General features: G+C 32.7%; 2 protein-coding genes and 1 non-coding gene across 3 annotated transcripts; 2 read left to right on the top strand and 1 right to left on the bottom strand.

The window, feature by feature from the left end:
* Positions 1-5424: 5424 nt before the first annotated feature.
* On the top strand, positions 5425-9751 carry LOC125584516 (MD-2-related lipid-recognition protein ROSY1-like). The gene is made up of 4 exons (XM_048753115.1): positions 5425-6138; positions 6242-6340; positions 6431-6594; positions 6707-9751. The coding sequence occupies exons 1-4, from the start codon at positions 6039-6041 to the stop codon at positions 6812-6814; spliced, it is 471 nt and encodes a 156-aa protein (XP_048609072.1). The 5' UTR covers positions 5425-6038; the 3' UTR covers positions 6815-9751.
* Positions 9752-13914: 4163 nt separating this feature from the next.
* LOC125584674 lies at positions 13915-14021 on the bottom strand. The gene has a single exon (XR_007321584.1). It is a non-coding gene; the product is annotated as a small nucleolar RNA R71 (small nucleolar RNA).
* Positions 14022-22700: 8679 nt separating this feature from the next.
* Positions 22701-24107, top strand: LOC106356370 (MD-2-related lipid-recognition protein ROSY1-like). Its single transcript, XM_013796132.3, has 3 exons — positions 22701-23203; positions 23319-23596; positions 23731-24107. The coding sequence occupies exons 1-3, from the start codon at positions 23104-23106 to the stop codon at positions 23863-23865; spliced, it is 513 nt and encodes a 170-aa protein (XP_013651586.2). The 5' UTR covers positions 22701-23103; the 3' UTR covers positions 23866-24107.
* Positions 24108-25354: the final 1247 nt, after the last annotated feature.

The following is a 25354-nucleotide window of genomic DNA, read 5'->3' as shown; positions in this document are numbered from 1 at the left end:
TCTATTTTGTAATTGGTTGAATAACATTACTTTATAATTTTAATGATGTTTTCTAGACAAAAAAATGATTTTTTTTAATATGCATGGTTTTACCTAAACATCTTATACTTAGGAACGTAGGGAGTATAATATTTCAAAACCCATTTGCATTATCCAAACCAAAAACTAATCTACAATAAAAGAAAAAAATATCATTTAAGATATTTTTACATTCTAATAAACCCAGATGAGAATAAAACAATACACCATTCTCACAAGAATACTATGATGCATACAGTGGCGGAGTCAGAAACTTTTTATAATGTCGTCAAATTTTTTTTATGCGATCAAATTTTCAATTTTAATGGATTAATCAAAACTTTCTTAAATAAAAATAAATATTTGAAAAATTTCTTAAGTAAAAATAAATATTTTTAAGAAAAATAGTGGGATCAGCTGACCTCATTCTTTAAACACCGCCCCAGGATGCATAGATAAGTTTTTAAGAAAAAAACATTATTTTCTGTTTTTATAAACATAGTTTTTTTTTTATTTTGTGAATTTAACCTTTCCTAATTATCAATTAAAATTTTAAATAACTTCACTCTAAATTTCATAAAAGTGTGATATTTTATTTAAAAAGTAAATTGATTTCTCAAAACAATTAAACACTTAATTGTTAATGATATGTTAATTGTATTAAGACGAAATATGTATGTCACATAAATGTTGTTTTATTTTGCGTGGTAGATAACTTTGGTTCAGTTATCTATCTTTTCTTGCATTTTCTTTTATTAATTTAAATAATCCTTCAATTTTTCATACTTTATTTTAAAATATTTACTAGATTCGAATCCGCGCATTCGCGCGGATATTTATCCTATATATTCATAAACATATGAAAACTATATAATTTGATGTACTTTGGAAGTAAAAATAATTTTTTTTTGTGTTTGTGTTATTGGTCATAATAATTTGTAACTTTATTGTTTATGTATTTTGTTATTGATAAGTTTAGGGGTGGACAAAAACCCAAATCCAAAACACCGAATCAAATCTGATTTGAAAAAGTAGTAATGAATCCGAATAGAATTTCATTAAATATCCGAATGGGTTCAAATTGTTGGTATCTAAAGAACCGAAACTGAACCAATCCGAACCAAAATATTTTAGGAACTCGAATGTATCCGAAATAGATTAATAAACTAAATAAATTAGTAATTTTTTAGATTTAATATATAAAAATATCCAAAATATATAAGATATTTTAAAATTTTCCAAATGTAAATGTTGTAAATAGTTAACAATACTCAAAACACCAAAAATATTTGAAATATCTATTGATTATATATCCAAATATTTATACCAAACCAAGTTATATGTTAAGTTTAGGTACTTCGGCATACATTATTCAAATTTATATCTAATATATTATTTTAATTTTTATATTTTGAGAAATTTAGAGTACATATGAATTTAAAAATTTTATAAATAATTTTAATGGGTTATCCGAACCCAAACCAAATCCATAAAGATTTCAACTCAATCCAAACCGAAATTTATAAATATCCGAATGAGACTAAAATTTTTAACTCCGAAAACTCGAAACTCGATTAGACCCGAACCCAACCCGAATAACGTCAACGCCTAGATAAGTTGGTCATAATAAGTTTTAAAAGAAAAAAGTTAAATAAAACATTAAATTCATATATATTAACTCTTATTATTTATAAGGGTATTATTGATCACCGAATATATTATATTTATATATATATATATATATTTATATATATATATATATATATATATATATATATATATATATATGTCTAATTAATATTATATTCTAATTAATATTTACGTGATAAAAGTATAGGATGATTAGTGTTATACGTAGGATTACATATCATTCGGAGGCAAGATTTTATTATATCCGTATTTGGTTGCTATGTTAGAAACTATAAAATTGGTTAATATCCATTAATTTGGTATGAACATAACAAAAATATCTATTTGTTGCTATTTAATTTTATTTTTATGATAAATGTTATAATTTAATTGGGGTAGGACCATTAAAAAACTTAATAACAAACTTTTAATAGTAGATAATTATAGGATTCTATTTTAATAAATTAGATGTTTTTTTTTTCATTCCTCCAAATTACAATATTATAATAATTTCAAATAATCATTTTCTTTTACCTATTTTCACTGATTTTGTTTTTTTCTACGATTTTAGATATCTGTATATTTTATTATTTTAATTTATTATCAGCTATCTTTTTATTTTTGATAACTTACCGTCTGTTTGTTGTATTTAGTGCTATTTATCTTGTGGTTTTCTAACAACTATTGTACTATATATGATATTTTTCTTATAAAAACTGTTTAAATTATTTTATATTTATGGTTTAATTATTTTTGAAACAAATATTTGAATTCTAATAATTCTTGTATGATAATTGAAAACATTTTTTATTTTTGCAAATTTGAAACCTTATGCTCGTAATCTTTCTTATTTAGTAAATGCAACATAAATAATAACCATTTGTATCAAAGATGAGTTGAGCACATGATATAAGAGAGCTGAATTTTGCACTACCACTAGGTTACCAATATGAAAATTCAGTACATGTTAAATTGACTCTAAATACAGTGCTCAAAAGCTATACTTTATTAAAATAAGTGTAAGTTTAAAAATACCTCTAACATTTTGTCATTCTTTTAAATATTGTAAAACTTCTTCGATTATGTTGAATTCAATTGTCCCAGTTTCTTGTTTAGTGGTCTTTCGATTAATTGGAAAATAAATATTTTCTGTTTGGTGAGTGATTCGATTTCTTCTAGTTCATGTAGATTTTACTAAAAATACAGTATAGGGATATTACTTTATAGGAAAATATATCGCATAATCCACCGATTACTACATGCATGAAATCACAAGAAAACAGAGAAGTCCACATATACTATATTTTAGGGAAAATTAGAAAAATTAGAAAAATGTGACACTTTGAACTTTTATTTGTCACAATAGTACATTTGATATTTTGGGCAATTCTGGACAACTTTTACCCTTCTTTTATAGGAAAAATAGTAAACTGAATTTTAAAAATGTTAAAAAATATGAAAACTATTGAAAACATAAGTATGAAAATATATATGTTTTAAAGTTTTTTTTTAAAAAGTGAAATCATATTTTATTTTATCTTCTAGGTACAGTTAAAATACTCATTCTGGTCATCCACTTAGTTTAGAAATCAGATACTAAGTTTTATACATAGATATATCTTGGGTATACACCGTAAACTAGCCTTTCTTATATATTCTAACCAAGATATATTTTGAAACGTTATAATCACGAAAGATGTCTTCAGTATACCTACAGCTTGATAACGACATATAGCTACAACGCAGTGATATACCTTATCTATATTATGTGCCATAAAATGTTCTGCATTTTACCTTATGCGGCGCTTAAGGAAGAATATGTTTCACATCTACTCTACTGTGTAACGAGCCTATCCTGATAGAGAAAAACCACCAAATTTTTATGGCCCCACAGTGGATATACTAAAAGCTTTCTGTTGGAAAGTGCGGTGTCCCCCGAAGATAAAGTATTTCTTATGACAACTTCTTTCAGGATGTATATCGGTAATGAAAAATCTTAAGGCAAGAGGGATACAAGGAGATATATGTTGTGCTCGATGCGGAGATCCGGAAGAATCAATAAACCATATATTTTTTGAATGTCCCCAGCACGTCAAGTGTGGGAATTATCCAAGATTCTGTCACCTCCCAATATCTTTCCCATCAGCCCATTATTTGCTAATATGGATCATCTTTTTTGGAGAGTTCAGCCAAAGATGGATGACCATCAATTTGCATGGATTTTTTGGAATATTTGGAAAGCTCGGAATAACAAAGTTTTTAGCAATCTGGATATTGATCCGAGGGAAACACTTAAATTAGCTGAATTGGAATCATCACTTTGGGCAGAAGCACATGTGAGAAATGACCCAATGAGAGGGCTTTCGGTACAAACCAGGCTTCCCCTAGTGACACCAGGTCGATGGTGCTTCCTAGATGGCTCATGGAAAGATAAGGACTTATTTTCAGGGCAAGGCTGGTATAGTACTTTACCGGGGTTTGATGTTCTATTAGGGGCAAGGAATGTAAGGGCATGTATTTCACCTCTTCTTTCGGAGGTAGAAGCATTGATTTGGGCAATGAAATGTATGAAGAATTTAAGACAGTTTCAGATAACGTTTGCAACGGATTGTTCTCAATTGGTGAAGATGGTTTCGGAACCAGAAGAATGGCCAGCATTTGAAAGCTATCTGGAAGATATCAAGATTTTAAAAGAAAGTTTCCTCAACTCAGACATCTTATGTACCTCGGACGGCGAACCTTCGGGCGGATAGCTTAGCACGCAGTGCTAGGAACAACCGTCCTTTGTCGTTCACATGGATGTGGGGTTACCGATCTGGTTTACAGAGTCAACATGAGTCTGTAAATGCTTTGCTGTGAAAAAAAAAGAGAGTCAGTTTGAAAGACTTGTTACTAAAAGCAATTTCAACGGGGGTTTGTCTTCTCATAGCTCTAAAATTATACTTCCTCCGTTTCCGAAAGTAAGATTTTTTAGATTTTTTTCTTGTTCCACAAAGATAGATTTTCTATATTATTAAGGTATTTTTTTTATATTTTTGAGAAACATTAATTAAAAATATTTAAAAGTTATTGGAATGTGTATAATAAAGTTAAAAATGAATTAAATTATAAACATTTATTAAATTTTTAATAAGCGTGAATACTCTAAAAAATCTTATTTTCGGGAATGGAGAGAATATATCTATCTATTTATATATGTGTATTTTTAGAACTTCACGACATGCTCCAATGATAATAAATGACTGCTTTGGACATCATATACTAGAATCAGTCACATGGTTGAAATTAATGAACCTTCATTAGGGGTGGGCAAGGATCGAATAATACCATAATTTTCAGTATTTGTGATTTGCTTCGTACTTTTACAGATATCTGATTTTCCGATTTGCTTTGCTTCGAAAAAATACGAATATTCAGAAATTTTTTGAATATTTGCAAATATTTACGGATATTTACGAATATCTCATGCACTTTATTTAATACAAGTAAAGCTAGAAAAAGATACAAATTTGTTTTCCAAAAATATATTTTACATATTATAAAATAAAAAAAAATTAGTGAAACTATATGTTCCATAAATTTTTAAATTAATCTATTTTTTAATAAAACACAAAATTTTGGAAAACTTGTAGTTTTTATAAAGATTTATATTCCTTTCTTAATTTAGTAAATTTATAAGTACTTTTATATTAAAATTAATAAAATAATATGTTAAAAATAATAATTATAAAAAATTATACATTTAAGACTTTATACTTAAATATATATATATATATATATATATATACACATCTATTTTTATAAAAGTCGGAGCGGATCGGATATCCGGTTCTAAATTTTTTAGTATCTGTGATTTGCTTCGTTTTTAACGGATATTAACTTTTAATATTTGCTCTGCTTCGATAACTTACGGATATCCAGATTTTTCGGATCGAAACGAATAATGAATCGAATCAAATTTAACGGATAAAATTCTCAGTCCTACTTCGTATCTCGAGACTCGAGTATTTTGCTTCCCCACTGAGATATGCTATATTACTAACCATATTATACGGTTCTCGCGTTATACTTGGGAGATTATTGCAATAGTAGAGACATTTCTTTTTTGGTCAAGATAGAGGGACATTACTTTATAGCAAAATCCACCAATTATTGTATGCATGTGAGCACGAGGAAACAACGAAGGAAATATATATATCATATTATTTTTAACAACCAAATTTTAAGGTCCTCGCGCATAACGTTGGAGATTATTGTAATGTAGGGATGTTATTTTGAATAGCAAAGTCAAATAATCTACCGACTATAAAATAGAAGCCAGGCATGTGTACATAACACAAACACAAAAATATAAAGTCCATCTACTGACGATCGAGAGCTAATTAATATACATGGCGATATCCCACGTCAAGCCTTTGCTTCTTTCTCTCCTTGTGTCACTCTTTTTCTTGCCTTCTGCTTTGGGCGGAACCGATTTCCATAACTGCAATCGTAAGTAGCAGTTAATGTTAATTTTATCTTTTACTTTCTGAAAAAGACAAATAAAGTTACTTTGATAATCGTTGTAATATATTGGTATCATTTTTTCTTGTAGCCCTTCGTGATTATCCCGTTAAAGTCAAGACTGTCGAGATATCTCCAGACCCGGTTAAGATTAGCACTAATGGAAACATTACGATAACCGGTTCTACAAGTAAATAGTTCCCCTTTTGGTTTTCTTCATTATTTTTAAGTTTTCTCTTCCGGTATTGTTTTGTTGATTAATAAATCTTGGTATGAACAGGCGTAGATATCCCTGATGGAGCAACTGTAAATCTCGACCTTAGGTTTCCCGAGCCTATATCTAAAAGAAGCTACTCTTTATGTGATATAGTGGCGTGCCCTGTTGCAGCTGGGCCCATTGTGCTTAATTTTTTAAATGTATTCACTCAGCAAGAACTTATACCAGTAAGTTTTTCTTTGCATTAACAACTAGTTGGAAACTAATGCTATAATCTTCAGACCACTTTTCTAATGAACTAACGAGACTGCTTTTTTTTTTTTAACTGAAATACTTTAGTGGGGATATTTTGTTTTAATAAGCATTACCGAGAAGCACCGGGAAGACCCAATGATGTGCGTCTCCTTCCGTTGTATGATTACACGTGAACAAACGTCTCTCCTTTAGGTAAGCTACCGAGTAAAAACTATGTTCCAAGTCGTTTATGAGTCTGATGATCATGGTAATCCTAATTTTTGTATCTTTCTTTTTACCTTTATGTGTCTTGTATGCATGGTAATCCTAATGTTTGTATCTTTCTTTTTACCTTTATGTGTCGTCCAACAAATAAAACAAGCTTTTAATAAACACCCTCTAAACGATTTGGATTTGTCAATGTTTTTAATCTGGTTTTCAAGCACCTCAAAACTTTTAAAAGGTTATATATTGTTTTTTACAAAAATATTGGAACCTATGCTGACATATTAAATGTAAGATAGATATGGAGTACCTTTTGTACCGGTAAATAAACTTGTGTGACTATGAGAATTGAGAAGAGGGCCTTTTGTTGGTAGGATCAGTGTTCCAAATTTAGCAGTCCGTACCATTCACATTGGTAGAGTCATAAGCAAGATCACTAACAGTTCGGGAGACACTTAATATAGCAATCATATGAACTTAATTTTCCATGCACCGAGTCTCAATAATTACAAATCCATTACCTAGGGTAAATATAATATATGACATTACTTTATAACAAATTTTGTAATCAACCAATTATTGCACGCATGTAGAGTTACACTACTACATACTTCTTTTTGTCAATAAAATCAGCCATACAATTTTAACCACCATATTTTAAGATTTTCGCGGTATAACGTGTGAGGTCGTTGTAATACATATATATTATTTTGAGTAGCAAAATTTGATAATCTACCGACTATAGAATAGAAGACATGCATGTATGAGATATATAACAGTTACTGCAAGCACAAAAATATACATGGCGATATCCCAAGCCCAGCCTTTGCTTCCTCCCCTCCTTGTATCACTCCTTTTCTTACCTGCTGCTTTGGGAATCAGATTCCAAACCTGCAAATGTAAGTACCAGTTAATGTTAGTTTTCCTTCTTTTTTTGATAACAAAAAGACAAACAAGGTTACTTGCTTTCTCAAAAAAAAGTTCCTTTGATTCATGAAGTTAAAGAAATTATCGTAGTGGTATCAATTTTTTTTTCCTATTTTTTGGGTAGCCGGTCATCACTATCCGGTTGATGTCAATACTGTGGAGATCGCTGCATACTCGATTAAGCCTAGCACTAATGGAAACTTTACAATTACCGGTTAGACTATCAACAATGATTTGCTTTATTCAACACCCTATTTTTCTATTTTTAACATTTCACATCATCTTCTCTATCTTCCACCTATTATTCAACATCCATTTCATTTTTATACTATACAATAGTTTTGTTTAATAAAATTCAACACTCTACTTTATTATTTTTTAATTCATACTTATATCAACTATAATTTAGTAGCTACATATTAATAACTATTTAAGGTATTAACAGATTATAATAAATATCTATTTAGCAAAAAAATAGTTTAAGAATACCAAAACACTTGATTAAAAATAAAAGAGAAAATTATAAAGAAAAAGTGACGTTTTTACTATATATCCAAATTAAATGAAAGTAATCTCTATTTATAGACTATAAAAAATGCTGAATTTTGCTATAATTTTTATTTTTTAAAAAATTATGTTTTTATAAAATAATTGAGTTCTAAGAATATTGTGAAAATAGAAAAATATTAAAATGTAAACAACCAATGAGAGTAGAATATATTGCACTGTGGGTGTTGACTCCACGTGTATTTTTTTCTTAATTCAACACCCCGTTACATTGGTTTAAGCTGTTGATATTTATTCACCAGGTCCAATGTATAAGTAAATAATTTACCATTTGGTGTTCAAGTTAACTCTTCCAGTATTGTTTTCTTGATTAAAAAATATTGGTATGAACAAGCACAGAAATCCCTAATGGAGCAACGGTAGAACTCCGTTTAACGATACCCACCATGATTCCTGTCACTAAAAAAAACTACTCCCTCTGTGATATAGTGGCTTGCCCACCTGGCCCCATTGTTTTTACTTTATCTAACGTATTCACTGAGGAAGAACTATTATTATATGTGAGTTTTTCTTTACATAAACAACTAGTTTTAGACAAATTCTGTAGTCGCTGAATTTCAGATCTCCATTTTGTTGGGTTTTCTAATGACCTAACGAGACTGTTTTTATTTTATTGAAATACTTTAGAGGGGATATCAAGTTTTAATAAGCATCACCGCGGATCACCAGAAAGAGCCAATGATGTGCGTGTGGTTCACTTGAGTGTTTGGTCATACATCTCTGCTTAGGCAAGCTACTGAGTCAAACTATGATCCAAGCCTTTTAAGAGTCTGCTCTACTCTTGTATGCAAGATTTCAATTTATCTATGTTTTTAATCTCATTTTCAAGCATCTTCAAATACAAAAGACGTTATTGTAATTTCTATATTGGAACCATTAACATAGCAGTTGCCTAAAGTTAACTTCACACCGGTCTCCTGAATTGTCTCTGAAGGTATAACCAAAGCCTAACAGTGATATACTGATATTCAAAGAATAGCATATAAAGATATATGAGTTTCATTCAGTTTACTCAATCGAACACCTTACTTTGACGCACATGAAAAATAGATTCTTTAAATATAATATAGGGACATTACTTTCAAGCAACATTTTATATATCTACCAATTATTACATGCATGTGTAAGCACAAGAAAACAGCGATGGAAATATATAAATATACTATATTTTTTGTCAAAGATATATACTACTTTTTAATCAGCTTTTTTTAATGGAACAACATGCCTGCCGGGAGAATACAACACACAAAGCATGTTCAGTGTTCCAGATCTCGCAGCCTGTCCCATTCACATTGGTCGAAGCATAGGAGAGACAATCAGGGACAGACGTAGGTTTGCGAGGAACAGGGTCTCGTGCCCCGGCTACATTTTAATTTTCTTTGAATGATTAGCTAAATTTTTTGATTCTAAGACATAATAAAGCTCAAATTCTATGAAAATGCCCCCGTCTAATTCAAAATTTATGATGACACCCGGTTACAAGTACTCCTAGATCCGCCCTTGAGACACGAACAGTTTTGCAGACACATAACAGCTGAACTAAGCCTTCCACCAGTTTCATGAAGTATAAGACCATTGCCTGAGAAAGCTGATACTATTATCCTATACGAATAGATACTGTCTCTATGAAATAGGTATAATTAACCAGAGGGCAAACAGTTCTTGAGCCAGATGGCATATCGGGGTCAATGCAACTTGCGTTCAAACAATCCCTTTCTCATAACAATCATTGTTAACCCCTTCGCCCAAAGTGAAAGGAGAACAACTGACATGCCTGAGCTCTCTATCAAGCCATTTTATATGCAGAATCCCCTGTTGGTCTTTCATTATCGGTGAAATAGCTTTATGTGCATATCTTACACTGTAACATTGATAATCAGATGCCAAATTTTAAATGATAATTTGAAGGAAAGATCTTAAACGGACTTTTTACCTGAGAAACATAAACCTAGTTTATGACATATGACCCCAATATTTTATTTTACCATATAAAAAAGGAAACTTATATTGTTAGCAATCTAGACAGCTCTGTCCTTAAAGTTAATGCAACGCCGATCCTAGAGGATCTGGGCCCTTGAGAAAAACTTTTTTAAAGGTCCTATTGTAAGTTATTTTCTTAACGTTGGTAAAAGACTATTTTTATTTAACCTTTTCACACGATCATCAAAGCATGCACATCCCTTTAATATTTCAACTAGATGGATGTATTTAGCGGGTTTGGATATTTCGGAACAGTACATTTACTATAATTTTTCGATTTAAAATATTTTTTTTTATCATTATGTGTTTTTGTTAAAAGTTTTTCTAAGAATAATTGTTTTAAAAAAAGATAAATATGACTATTTTAAATATTTATGATTTTTTATTGATAATTGTACTAAAATTAGTTAAATACTCTCTCCGTTTCTGAATAAGTGTCACTTTGACACTTTTCAAACAGACTAAGAAAATAGCGGAAATATATGTAAGTTGTTATTAGTTACATCTTTATGATTAATAGTACTTGAGATAAATAAAATTATTTATAAAACCAATGCAGTTTTCAATTAATTTTCAGCTGAAAGTAAGTATAATTTGCAATGAAATTGTAAAGTGACATTTTTTGTGTAACAAGAAAAAAACTAAAATGACACTTATTATGAAACAGGGGAAGTATAATATTCATGATTCAGTTTTTAATAAAATTAATTAAGTTTTGAAGGTATATAATACTGAAACTTTTGAAATATTTTATATAGTTTAGAAATACTTGGTTGCTAAAAAATGAATATATATATATATATATATATATATATATATATATATATTATATAAATCACATATTTAGTTACCATAAATTATTTTGTGCAATATATTTAGATCCTTTGGATACTGATAAAACTGGTTCTAGAATTGATTTTCTTACTCATAAAATAAATAAAAATTAAAAATCCATTAACAAATCAAATTATAATATATTTTTTCTCAAACTCTCTATATGATCGACATCTAAGAAAAAACTTATTCATAAAATAAATAAAAATTAAAAATCCATTAACAAATCAAATTATAATATATTTTTTCTCAAACTATCTATATGATCAACATCTAAGAAAAAACTTAATTAAGTGACTTTTCATTAAATATAAAATAAAATTTTAAAATAGATTTTATAAATTAATTTATTAGCTTGTATAAATGACCTAAAACCTTTAATCATAATTTTAAACATATGATAAGCCAATATAAATAATTTTATATGTATTAATAATTTTTATAAATGATTTATAAAGCAATTATGAATTTTATTATACATTAATGGTTGTTATGATAGTAAAATAAGGCCACGATTGATATCTTGCATATTTCTAATGTTTTATCCATTCACCCATGTGCATTTTGATCATATAGATTAGGATTTAGCCATGTTTAGGTTGTATTTTGCATACATGAGTCCTTATCAGGTATTGGAGTACCACATGGAGTTTTTAGAGACATTTGGGTGCAATTGGAGTCCAAAAGAAGTGTTTAAACTGATCATTGGGCGAACACCTTACCGGAGCGACCAGTCCGGAGCGACACCTCGAAGTCGCTCTGATCTCCCTATCAGAGCGACCTTACCAGAGCGACAGGGAAGAGTCGCTCGCGTTTTGATCACCCGGAGATGCGAGAACGAGTCCGGAGCGACCTCTCGCAGCGACACAGCGAGGTCGCTCCCGAAGCACGGAGCGACTACTCGGAGCGACGAGCGGAGGTCGCTCGCGTTTTCATCACTCGGAAACGCGAGAACGAGTCCGGAGCGACCTCTCGCAGCGACACAGCGAGGTCGCTCCCGAAGCACGGAGCGACTACTCGGAGCGACGAGCGGAGGTCGCTCGCGTTTTCGTCACTCGGAAACGCGAGAACGAGTCCGGAGCGACCTCTCGCAGCGACACAGCGAGGCAGCGACACAGCGAGGCCGCTCCCGAAGCATGGAGCGACTACTCGGAGCGACGAGCGGAGGTCGCTCCGCGTCTTATTTCTGCTCGAACTTATGATTTCTCAAGGGCCTTTTGGTCATTTCATGATGCACGTTTTTATTTTCTAAACCTATGTTTTAATACTCTGTAAGCCACCAGGAGGAGATTATCTTTTGATCTATTGAGAAATACACAAAAACTCTCTGGAGAAGTTCATCTCTTGGATTTTGATTGTTATGTTCTTGTGTTATAGTTGATTTCTTATCTATTTCTCTACATGATTAATCTGAAATCCAATATGGGTTTAAGAGGAATCATGGAGATTAGTGAGTAATCACCTTTTGAATTCATGGGTTAGGGAGATTAAGGGTGATTAGGTTAGTTCTAGGATGTTTTAGTGTAGATCATTCTTGTTCCTTGCTAATAGAGTATTCCTAATGCATCTTCTGAGTTGGCCACTCAAAAGTTGATCAATAGGCATTTCCCATCCGAAAGGTGTTTGATGAAATGCCTGAGACAACTCTCCTAGGCTTTTAGTATACTTTGCCAAAGACATTTGTTGTTAAAGATGCTAAGATAGCTAATAGACTTGTTAGTAATGATTGCTTTCATATTATTCAACCAAAGACATTTGATGTTTGAGATATGTTAGCAAATGAGCATTCATCTAGACATAGAGCTTGCTTAGAATTGTGTCTAGGCTTAAGGTTGATAGTTTGATTGATCATTTGCCATCCTTAGTTCGATACTTGATCACCCAAGGTCTAATCCCTATGCCCATGAGTTCTCTTTTCCCTTAGTCAAGAAAGTGTCATTCTGTTATTGCTTTCTAGTTTTAGTCATAGCTTAAAACCCATCTAAATCATTGGTTGCACTTAGATTAAGTGAGTACTTGCATTCTCAGTGCTTTGATATCCCTCAGAACTGGTTCGACAATCACTATACTACAACATTTGTCTTAGGAGCTCTCAAAACTCCTAACATCAAAATTGGCGCCGTTGCCAAATTCTGAGTAGATTTGAACATTGAGATTTAGTCACTTACTTGAGACTAAGTCATTTTTATTTTCTTTTGTTATTGATTCTTCTTCTTCACCTACCTTTAACTTTCAGGTGTATGAACTTGAGGAGCAGGGGTCCAACAAACCTAGTTCCAATAGTAGCAGACATCAGAGCTTTAGAGAGGGAGTGTGTTCGAGCTAGAAGAGAAGAAGAACAACAAGCCCACTTGCAGCGATTGGATATTGAAATGGCAGATCCACCGCAAGGGGCAGAACACCAACCGCGGGCAGCTCGACCCATTGGTACTTATGACCGGCCCAACATTCTTGGTCATAGACTAGGAATCCGAGCACCGGCTGTGGCAGCCAACAACTTTGAGGTCAAGTCAGGACTCCTCAACGTGATCGAGAACAACAAGTATCATGGCTTAGCTCTAGAGGACCCATTTGACCACTTGGACATGTTCGACAGCTACTGTGGGTTGTCAAAAACCAATGGTGTGTCAGAGGATGCCTTAAAGCTGAAGTTATTCCCTTTCTCTTTGGGGGATAAGGCACGTCAGTGGGAGAAGTCTCTACCCAGCGACTCTATCACCACTTGGGATGAGTGCAAGAGAGCATTCTTGGAGAAATTCTTCTCATCCTCAAGAACTGCTAAGCTGAGAAATGAGATCTCCAGTTTCCAACAGAAGAACTTGGAAGGATTCAGTGAAGCCTGGGAGAGATTCAAGGGCTACCAAGCTCAATGCCCACACCATGGATTCTCTAAGGAGAGCTTGCTGAGCACATTCTACCGTGGTGCTCTTCCTAAGTACAGGGCCAGACTGGATACAGCTAGCAATGGGTTCTTCTTGGGGAGAACTGAGGAAGATGCAGAGGAGCTGGTTGACAACATGGTAAAGAGTGATGCAGTCTACAGTGGAGACCACGACAGAAGCAGTCGAACAGATGATAAGCAGACGAGGAAGTAGTTGAAATCTCTACAGGATAAGATAGACATCCTCCTTGCTGATAAAGCCACACAAGAGCAGCTGCACTTTGTTGGTAAACCAAGCCAAGATACACCACCTGTTGTCCATGAGGTTGAGGGTTTGGAAGGTCAGGAAGAGCTGTGTTTCATTAACAACAATGGTAGCTGGTACAAAAAAGAGCCCAACTTTCAGTACAACAACTACCAACAGAAATCCTATCCCAACAACCAACAGAGTGGTTATCCGCCTCGAAACAACCAGCAAGGCAGCTATCAACCTCAGCAAAACCCCTCATCTGGTTCCTCTGCTCCTCAAGAGAACAGCACTGACACCCTGCTGAAACAAATCTTGGAATCTCAGACTAGAAGTGAGAAGCATGTTGGATATGAGTTGAAAAACCTTCATTCCAAGATTGATGGGAGCTACAATGAGCTCAACAACAAGTTCTCACATCTTGCTTCTACAGTCAAGAATTTAGAGAATCAGTTTGCTTCCATGAACACTCACCAGACTCGCCAGCAAGGATCTCTACCTGGAAAATCTGACCAAAACCCCAAGGAGGCCAAAGCTATCACCCTTAGGAGTGGTAAGCAGTTACCTCCTACAACCCTCACCAGGGATGCTGAGAAACTAGGTGAGGAGGTGGCCATCAACTTAGATGATGAAGTGGTGATTGTTGATGAGAAAATCAATGATGAAATCTTGGAGAAGATTGTGGAAGCCAAGGGTAAAGGAAAGGTTGGGGAAGAGAAGAAAACAGTGAAGGATGGTGAAGTTCTTGCTCCAGCAAGTGAGAATTCTTTTGTTCCTCCTCCCTATGAACCCAAACTACCATTCCCTGGTAGATTCAAGAGGCAGCTGCTAGAGAAGTACAAGGCTTTGTTTGACAAGCAAATGAGTGAAGCTCAGGTTGCAATGCCCATCATCGATGCTTTCATGTTGATTCCTCAATACAACAAGTTTCTGAAAGATGTTGTAGCTGCAAAGAAGAAGGAAATGGAAAGCATGATGATTCTTACCCATGAGTGCAGTGCCATCATCCAAAGGCTTGATGTTCCAGAGAAGTTAGAGGATCCAGGATGCTTCACACTACCTTGTGCTCTTGGACCTATGGTATTTGAGAAATGTCTCTGCGATTTGGGAGCTAGTGTCAGCGTGATGCCTTTGTCTGTTGCAAAGAAGCTTGGATTCACTCAGTACAAGAAGTGTAAACTCTCTCTGGTGTTAGCTGATCGTTCAGTGAAGTACCCTGTGGGCATCTTAGAGGACCTACCTGTGAAGATTGGAAAATATGAGATACCTACAGATTTTGTGGTGCTTGAGATGGGTGAGGAGGCTCAAGACCCATTGATTCTTGGAAGGCCATTCTTAGCTACAGCAGGAGCAATTGTTAAGGTGAAAGAGGGCACGATTGATCTCCATTTGGGTCAAGGGCATGTTCTCCACTTTGACATCAAGGAGAAAATGAAGAAACCAACTGTGTTCGGGCAAGCCTTCTACATTGAAGAGATGGGCACTCTTACTGATGAGCACCTTGAAGAGTTACCACCTGAGGACGACGATGAGGGAGCATCTCCCTCTACTCATTCTCCATAGAAGGTAACCCACTACTTTCCCTTGTATATACCATTTCGTTTTTGCATATTAGTTTTCTCTTTTTGGGTATCTCTCTCTCCTTGACAACACAGAGACTGTGTCATTTAAGTTTGGGGGAGGTACCAAGTATTTGATCACGTTTGCTTTGATGATTTGAGTCTCATGCATTGCATTATACATATATATTTGAAAAAAAAAAAAAAAAATTTCATTTAGTTTACATCATTGGCATTTCTAGGAGAGTCTAGATCATATAGGTTGCATTTACTTGCATTGGGAGCAATGATTTTAAATGCCTTATAAAGAACACTACGTTTCACCTGAAAAGCTATGCACCTCTCGAAAAGACTTGTATGTTTCGTGCCTTGAAAACTCTTCTTGAAACTTGTTGATTGCTGAAACCTACTCTTTGAAACCAACTACAACCCTATTTGAACTAAACGAACTTAATGCTTCTTGCTTAGGGTTCCTTGTGTACCGAGTCATGGCTATACACACTTGAGTTGTCACATCTTTTATGCCAATCTTTTTTGACAAACTCTAGTGGTAGACCACTCCCAAAAACCTTTCCCTCCTTTTAAGCTTTCATTGTTTGATGAGTGAGGCCTTCTTAGGAAAGTCTTACATGTGCATAATGTTGAGAGTATCGGAAACGACAATGCTTGATCTTCATTCTTGCTAGATTAGACACATCATTGTCTAGCCATAGATGGGGGTGAGTGTTGTAAAGTTTGATTTGGGAGTTTGAAAAAATGGAAGGAAAAGAGTGAACTCTTGTGCTTAATTGGCTAGTCCTCAGTTTATGAAAAGTCTTGGCCCCCGAAAAAAAAAAAAAAAAAAAAAAGAAATGGGGCAAGCAAAACTGTTTAGAGCTAAGTTTTGTTTTGAAGTTGAGAAAAATCCTTATGAGATTTCAAAGAAAAGAGTTTTGTTGTGCAAGGTGTTCTTGAGATCTTTTGGTGAGAGATGTGAGTTGGGCTTGACATTTGGAAAAAATTGTGTAATTGTATATTTGGGAAAATGGTAGAACAATGGAGATTGAGCATTGTATGCATGAGTTGGTTCCTTTCTTAGATATATTATGTGCAATGTCAAGGCTACTTGTTTCGAGAGTAAACCACCGTAAAGATTTTATGTTTCGAACCTTTTGAATCACTTGAATAAAAGCCTTCCCTTACCCAAATGACTTGGACCGACTGACCATTTGCAAGAATTCACTAGATGTTTTGTGCTTAATGAATGTGAGAGTTGGTTGATTTGAATGTGTGGATGCTTGATGATGAGTGTAGGGACAAAAGGAGTTGAGATAGGCCTAGAGAAGCTAGAGTGTAATAAGAGAGTGTGCTAATCGTGTTTGCTAGTTGTGTTTCTTTTGGCTATGAGCTCCCACCTTCAAACCTCTCTCCCTATGAGTTCTAGAAAGTTCACTTGTGGACAAGTAAAGAACAAGTTTGGGGGAGTTGATATCTTGCATATTTCTAATGTTTTATCCATTCACCCATGTGCATTTTGATCATATAGATTAGGATTTAGCCATGTTTAGGTTGCATTTTGCATACATGAGTCCTTATCAGGTATTGGAGTACCACATGGAGTTCTTGGAGACATTTGGGTGCAATTGGAGTCCAAAAGAAGTGTTTAAAGTGATCATTGGGCGAACACCTTACCGGAGCGACCAGTCCGGAGCGACACCTCAAAGTCGCTCTGATCTCCCTATCAGAGCGACCTTACCAGAGCGACAGGGAAGAGTCGCTCGCGTTTGATCACCCGGAGATGCGAGAACGAGTCCGGAGCGACCTCTCGCAGCGACACAGCGAGGTCGCTCCCGAAGCACGGAGCGACTAATCGGAGCGACGAGCGGAGGTCGCTCGCGTTTTCATCACTCGGAAACGCGAGAACGAGTCCGGAGAGACCTCTCGCAGCGACACAGCGAGGTCGCTCCCGAAGCACGGAGCGACTACTCGGAGCGACGAGCGGAGGTCGCTCGCGTTTTCGTCACTCGGAAACGCGAGAACGAGTCCGGAGCGACCTCTCGCAGCGACACAGCAAGGTCGCTCCCGAAGCATGGAGCGACTACTCGGAGCGACGAGCGGAGGTCGCTCCGCGTCTTATTTCTGCTCGAACTTATGATTTCTCAAGGGCCTTTTGGTCATTTCATGATGCACGTTTTTATTTTCTAAACCTATGTTTTAATACTCTGTAAGCCACCAGGAGGAGATTATCTTTTGATCTATTGAGAAATACACAAAAACTCTATGGAGAAGTTCATCTCTTGGATTTTGATTGTTATGTTCTTGTGTTATAGTTGATTTCTTATCTATTTCTCTACATGATTAATCTGAAATCCAATATGGGTTTAAGAGGAATCATGGAAATTAGTGAGTAATCACCTTTTGAATTCATGGGTTAGGGAGATTAAGGGTGATTAGGTTAGTTCTAGGATGTTTTAGTGTAGATCATTCTTGTTCTTTGCTAGTAGAGTATTCCTAATGCATCTTCTGAGTTGGCCACTCAAAAGTTGATCAATAGGCATTTCCCACCCGAAAGGTGTTTGATGAAATGCCTGAGACAACTCTCCTAGGCTTTTAGTATACTTTGCCAAAGACATTTGTTGTTAAAGATGCTAAGATAGCTAATAGACTTGTTAGTAATGATTGCTTTCATATTATTCAACCAAAGACATTTGATGTTTGAGATATGTTAGCAAATGAGCATTCATCTAGACATAGAGCTTGCTTAGAATTGTGTCTAGGCTTAAGGTTGATAGTTTGATTGATCATTTGCCATCCTTAGTTCGATACTTGATCACCCAAGGTCTAATCCCTATGCCCATGAGTTCTCTTTTCCCTTAGTCAAGAAAGTATCATTCTGTTATTGCTTTCTAGTTTTAGTCATAGCTTAAAACCCATCTAAATCATTGGTTGCACTTAAATTAAGTGAGTACTTGCATTCTCAGTGCTTTGATATCCCTCAGAACTGGTTCGACAATCACTATACTACAACATTTGTCTTAGGAGCCCTCAAAACTCCTAACATCAACGATAAAAAAAACAAATTTATACAATAAGCCAATATAAATAATTTTATAACTGGTTTTATAGATGATTTATAAAGCATATAACTTTAGAAGATGTTATAGTTATTATGATAATTTATTAAAAACGATATGATTATTTTATATTCTTAAATAAGGCCTTATATTTGTTACCATATATAAAATAATTATTTTATAAATATATAAAAAATTATCAAACACTATTACTATTTCTATAGTTTTAACAATTAGTTACCATAAATAATTATTTTTTAATATTATGTAGATTGTTTGGCAAGTGATATTAACTGTATATAGAATTAATTTACTTTTAAATCAAAATAAAATAAATTGAAATAAATATAAATTAAAAATTATCTACCAATCAATTTATAACAATTTTGAAGGTTTCATAAATGTTCGACACATAAGCAAAGTGACTTTTCAATTAATATATAGTAAGACATATAACTTTGATTTTAAATAGATTTTATAAATTAATTTATAAACTCTTATAGATGACTTACAAACTCTTATAATTATTTAAAATATACAATAAGCCAAGATAAATAATTTTATAAAGAGATGATTTATGAAGCATATAATATGAAATTTAGAAGATGTTATAGTTATTATGATAATTTATATAAAATATAATGCTTTTAAATAAAAATATAAAACCATTGTATTGATTTATATAAACTGTTTATTATTTATTATTTTATGTTTTTTATAAATAGAAAAATTGATCAATTTATTTCTCTTTCTATAATTTCAACAATTAGTTACCTTGAATCATTTTTGTAATATTATGTAAATTATTTGACAAGTGATATTAATTGGTTACATAGTTACCTTTTCTTTTTAGATCTAATTAAAATAATTAAAAATTAAAAATCATCAACCAAAATTTTGTAAGAGTTCACCTATGATCAACACATAAGCAAAAATCACTAAAATCACTTCTCAATTAATCGATAGTGTAATGCTTTTAAATAAGAATATAAGATCACTATATTGATTTATATGACTGTTTATCATTTTTTATTTTATGAATTTTATAAATATAAAAATTGATCAATTTATTTCTCCTTCTATAATTTCAACAATTAGTTACCATAAATTATTGTTTGTAATATTATGTAAATTATTTGGCAAGTGATATTAATTAGTTACAGACTTATCTTTTCTTTTTAGATCTAATTAAAATAATTAAAAATCATCAACCAATCAAATTAGAACAATTTTGTAAGAGTTCACCTATGATCGACACGTCAACAAAAATTACTAAAGTGACTTCTCAATTAATATATAGTAGGATTAGAAAAAATTGTAATATTGTGTGTTTAATGCAGCTCAAATCTAGATCATATATGCTAATGAAAATAATTAGGACTCCTAATATTGTTGAACTTGGAGGGGATCCGGGGTGGTTGCACCGCCCGCGCTCCTTCTTAAGTCGACATTGGCGTTATCATTGAGATATCCGTGAAGATTGATTGTGTTACTTGCATATTTGCACAGTATTTAGTTTTATTTTTAAAAAAATATTGAATTTTAAAGAATTGCCAGAAATACCACATTCATAGTATCATTTACACTAACCATTTTTACCCTCACTTTTAATGAAGGGTAAAAAATACTCATACCCCTAGGGTTAACTAATCTAAACTTAGGGTTTAGAGTTGAGGAATTAGGTAGGGTTTTTGGAATGTGAAATTTAGGATTCTAATAAATATATAAATAAATATTTAAAAAATATAAAAAAATTAAAAAAAATAGTTTCAAACATAATTTTTGACTTTCAAAAAGAAATTTCGAAAAGAAAATTCAAAAAGAAAATTTATAAAAAAGTTCAAATTTGAAAAAGTATAATTCGAAACATAATTTTTTTTAATTTATTTAAATAATGATTTGTTATATATATAGAGAACAAAGGTAAGAGTCTTTTGCCGCTTATTGAAGAAGATATTTTTGAAAATGTCCATTCAGTGGTGGTAAAGATGAAAAGTGGTACCATAAAAGTGGTAAACATGAAATTTTTCCTAAATTTTACCAATCTTGTTATGATTTTATTTATTTTTAAATTAAAACCTGCATTAAGCTTCTATTTTTTATACCAATTCTGGTTTAATTTTATTTATACATATACAGTAAAAATTATGTATCATAAACAGAAATCACTTTCTTTATTTTTATGTTGTAGAATCTGTAAAACTAAAATAATCATCCATAATATCATTAAATTAGATAATTGTAGGTACATTTATTACTATTTAAATATTAATTTTTATTATAATTTAATTTTTTATATAGAAGTTCTAACTTAACTTCAACGTTTTATAAAAGTTAGTATTCGTATTGTAATATTTTCTCTATGATCTATCTATATTTATAATACGTTTGCCTCAGTTCTAACCAGAACCCTTTATTATTTATAACATACAATATATATTGTAAGCTTTTTATTTCATTGTAGAAAAATATAGAAAAAGTTTACATCTATTCTATCATATATTGTAGATAAAACAACTAATTTTACCTTTATGCTATCTTCTAAGCACATTAGAATTTATATTTTAACCTTATGTATGTGTTCTATTATGTTTAGAATACGTATTTAACATTTTTGATTATTTTTTGTTTTTAAATCTGAAAAAAACTAGGAAACAATCTTAATTAATTTTATTCAAATTTATCTTTTTTTTTTTTACGTAAAGTTACATTGAATGACGTTGAATTCATTACTCTTTTGATTCAACGATCTTCTTCATTTCTTCTTCTTCTTCCCTATCTCTTGCTTATCTAATCAAATGGTTTATATCTATGTAATATATGGTGTTTGGAGATGGGATGTGAATAACGAGTGGGGGTTCATTGTTGATTCGTCTTCGTTGATATTCATTTATTTGAATTCGTACTTTTTTATTTTTTATGTTTTCAATTTTTTCAATTTAGTTTTTGAAATCCAAAAAAATTCTTTTTGTAAGTATTTAAAATAATAATATTTAAATTTTATAGTATTTATTTATTTAAGGTCATCCTAGTGAATTTCTAAAAATATAACTACTATTTTAAAGTTAAGTAAATTATGTTAAACTATGTTATTTGTTTAATTTCGTATTAAAAAGGTTATAGGTATATTTGGACAACTTTATAGACTCAAAGGTATAAAGAGACAAATTCATTCTCCAATATGGTCCAATTAGCCAGTTTTTTCTTTTCTTCATAATGGAAAATGTTTTTCCATATCTAAATATCTTTATCTTTAACCAAATTTATGTAACCAATTGCAGTATTTACATTATAATTAAAAAATATATTTTTTAATATTAATTGAAAATAATATTTTTAATATATGTGTATTAATGTAAAACATCATATAATATACAAAAGAGGGAGTATGTATTATTTTCTTAACAACCATATTTTAAGGTTCTCGAGTATAACTAATGTGGGAATTATACATAATTATTTTTTGAACAACATTATTAGCTTAATTTTTTAATCATTTTCTTCATAATTAGCTCAATTTGTAGTTAACGTAATTAATTAATTAATTAATAATTGAATTAAATATTAATATAGATTCTGAAGAGTTTCTTAACCGATAAACTTGCTCTAAAATCATATATTTTGAGAACCCATGTGAAAACTCTCCTCTAATTTTTACGTGGTTGAAGTCAATGCAACTCCATTACTCAAAGTATCTGCTTCCCTAACTTTGAAGTTCTAAAATATCTTTAAAACTGTTTCAGTTTTTTTTTTTCTCTTCTTCTCAGAATGTCAAATTTCTTTGATTAGACTGAACTCAGCTATCTTAATCTCCTGCTTGTTTATTGCTTAGTGTTCTTTTGAAAATAAATATTTCTGTTTCATGAGTGATTCGAACTTATCTAGGGATATTACTTTAAAGCTAAAGTCTTATAAACCAGCTATTATTGTATGTGTATGTATGTAATTAAGCACAACATGTGCTACGCTGCCTACATTAAACTATTACATGCATCTTTTATCAAGCCAAACAGAGAAGGAAATATAAAATATTTATTTGACAACCATGTTATAATGACCTGGCGTATAACGTGGGAGATTATTCTAATAATTTGGATATTATTTTGAGTTGCAAAATCTGATAATCCACATGACTATAAAGTAGAAGGCATGCATGTATAAACATAACACTAGAAACACAAAACATAAAAGTCCTATATATACTTAGGATCGATAGCTAATTACTATATATGTCGATATCCCACGCCCATCCTTTGCTTCTTCCTCTCCTTGTATCACTCTTTTTCTTGCCTGCTGTTTTGGGCGGAAATAACTTCAGAACGTGCAATGGTAAGTAGCTGTTAACGTTTTATTTTCTATGATAAATTAAAGGCAAATAAAGTTACTTTCAATCGTGAGAGTTATAATCGTCGTAAGATGTTGGTATCATTTTTGTTTTTGGTAGGAAGTTATGAAAACTATCGCGTTAATGTCGAGACTGTGAAGATCTCCCCATACCCGGTTACCCGTAGCGGTAATGCAGACATTACAATAACCGGTTATACAGCCAGAATCCCTGATGGTTCAGTTGTAGAACTCACCATTGCGAAAGCCTCCGCCGGCGACCCTAAAACTTCCAGTATTAAAACCTACAACTTGTGTGATAAAGTGAGGTGCCCCATCAGACCTGGCCGCTTTTCGTTTACTTTATCTAAAATATTCAGTAACGAGGAGCTAAAAGGAGTAAGTTTTTCTTTACATTAACAACTGGTCCGTAGAGAAAATTCAATAATTGTTGCTTCTCAGATCTCCATTTTGTCGGATTTTCTAATGACCTAATTACGAGACTGCTTTTTGGTTTTATTGAAATATTGCAGAGGATATATGTTATTACAGTACGCATCAAGGATGCGAAAGACACAAGTATGTGCGTTGTGTTCCTTTGTTGGGTTACCGATGATGGTAGTACGTCTCTTATTAGGCAAGCTGCTACGATGATGGAGCTTGAATAAGCCATTGAACCAAACAGGATGATTTCTAATCGTACCGAAATTCTAAAACGAAAATTTATGCAGTAGACGACTAATATTTGTTTCTTTTAATTACGTACTTGTTTTGCAAATAAGAGGAGAAGAAGTAATCTTCCTCCAGTTTTTATGTTCATGTTGCTTGTAGTAGTTGAACTCCAACTTTGTTTCTTGTTATTTTCTATTTCAATCAAGGAAAAATAAATAAAAATAGGTAGTCTTAACTACCAACGGAAATCAATCTTTAATTCTATTGCTTTTGGGATCATTATTTTGATATCGTGACTTGAAGCATCTACGGTCATGGCAAGCAACGAATTAGAGGATGTTGGATTTGGAAGCAGGTTTAGGAATGGTGCAGGATGAGATATTCAAGATCACTGATGGTATCACCGTGGAGGACTCATTTTAAACAAATGTTGTCAGACGCACCAAGGGTAAGTCGTGGGCCAGAAAATCTGTTTTTTTTTCCCAATATTGGAACCTATGCTGATATTTTAAATGTGAGAAAGAGTTGGTTTTCAGTGCGGATAAATATAGTTGCGGGACTATGAGAATTGAGAAGAGGACCTTGATAGAGTATTGATGTCTCTAACTGCTTTATTGTTTATAGAAATGGATTACAAGAACAAACAAAGACGAGCTTTGAAGATTGACTCCAAATACACTCTCATGACGAGTATAATCTTCATCACCGATCTCATATCGATCAGGTGCAAGGACTCATGGCGTCACTCACTTACATCATTCAAAGCATAAAACCTATTCTTCATTCTAGCTTCCAACTTAAATAGTGTCTTCTTCATTCTCAAGCTGCCACAAAAATCTAACGGCATAGAGTCTTTCCTTTACTCTGTTTCCTGTCCATTTCAGCTTCTGCATATGCCAAGTCCGTGTAAAGATAGTTTATATCTATCAGACCTTTCGTTGGTAGGATCAGTGTTTTAAATTTAGACTGCACTGCGTACATCCAAATTAGTGGAGCCATAATGACGGAGCGGAAGTATCTGTAGTAACCGATAATGCAAAGATATCGTTGAATTCTGAGAATACCCGCTATCTTAGCCTTCTTACACTACAAGAAAACAGCGATATTCTGACGGACATTCCGACGGAAAACGAAATCCTCGGAATATCCCGAGGAATTTCCGAGGAAATTCCGAGGAAACACAAAATTTGGTTTCCTCCGAATTTCCTCGGAATATACCGACGGAATTCCGAGGAAATATCAATCCGTCGGAATATTCCGAGGAAATTCCGAAGAAATATGTGTTCCTCGGAAAAAACCGATGAATTCCGAGGAAATATTATAGCCGTTGGAGAGCCGTTGGGGGATTTTACAAAATTCCGAGGAAATTCCGACGAACTAGCCTTTTCCGTCGGAATTCCGTCGGAATTTCCTCGGTATGTCGGCAGGATTTAAACTATAAATACAAGCACTCCTCTTCCTCTTCATTCACTCCATATCTTCATC

The sequence above is a fragment of the Brassica napus genome, chromosome C3 (genome assembly GCF_020379485.1).
Source record: "Brassica napus cultivar Da-Ae chromosome C3, Da-Ae, whole genome shotgun sequence".
NCBI lineage: Eukaryota > Viridiplantae > Streptophyta > Magnoliopsida > Brassicales > Brassicaceae > Brassica > Brassica napus.
This window is presented reverse-complemented; position numbering and strand designations above follow the sequence as displayed.

Coding starts and splice junctions, on each gene's coding strand:
- LOC125584516 (XM_048753115.1), top strand. CDS start 6,039: ATGGCGATATCCCACGTCAAGCCTTTGCTTCTTTCTCTCCTTGTGTCA. Junction 6,139..6,241: donor CGATTTCCATAACTGCAATC/GTAAGTAGCAGT, acceptor TTTTTCTTGTAG/CCCTTCGTGATTATCCCGTT. Junction 6,341..6,430: donor TACGATAACCGGTTCTACAA/GTAAATAGTTCC, acceptor TGGTATGAACAG/GCGTAGATATCCCTGATGGA.
- LOC106356370 (XM_013796132.3), top strand. CDS start 23,104: ATGTCGATATCCCACGCCCATCCTTTGCTTCTTCCTCTCCTTGTATCA. Junction 23,204..23,318: donor TAACTTCAGAACGTGCAATG/GTAAGTAGCTGT, acceptor TGTTTTTGGTAG/GAAGTTATGAAAACTATCGC. Junction 23,597..23,730: donor GTAACGAGGAGCTAAAAGGA/GTAAGTTTTTCT, acceptor GAAATATTGCAG/AGGATATATGTTATTACAGT.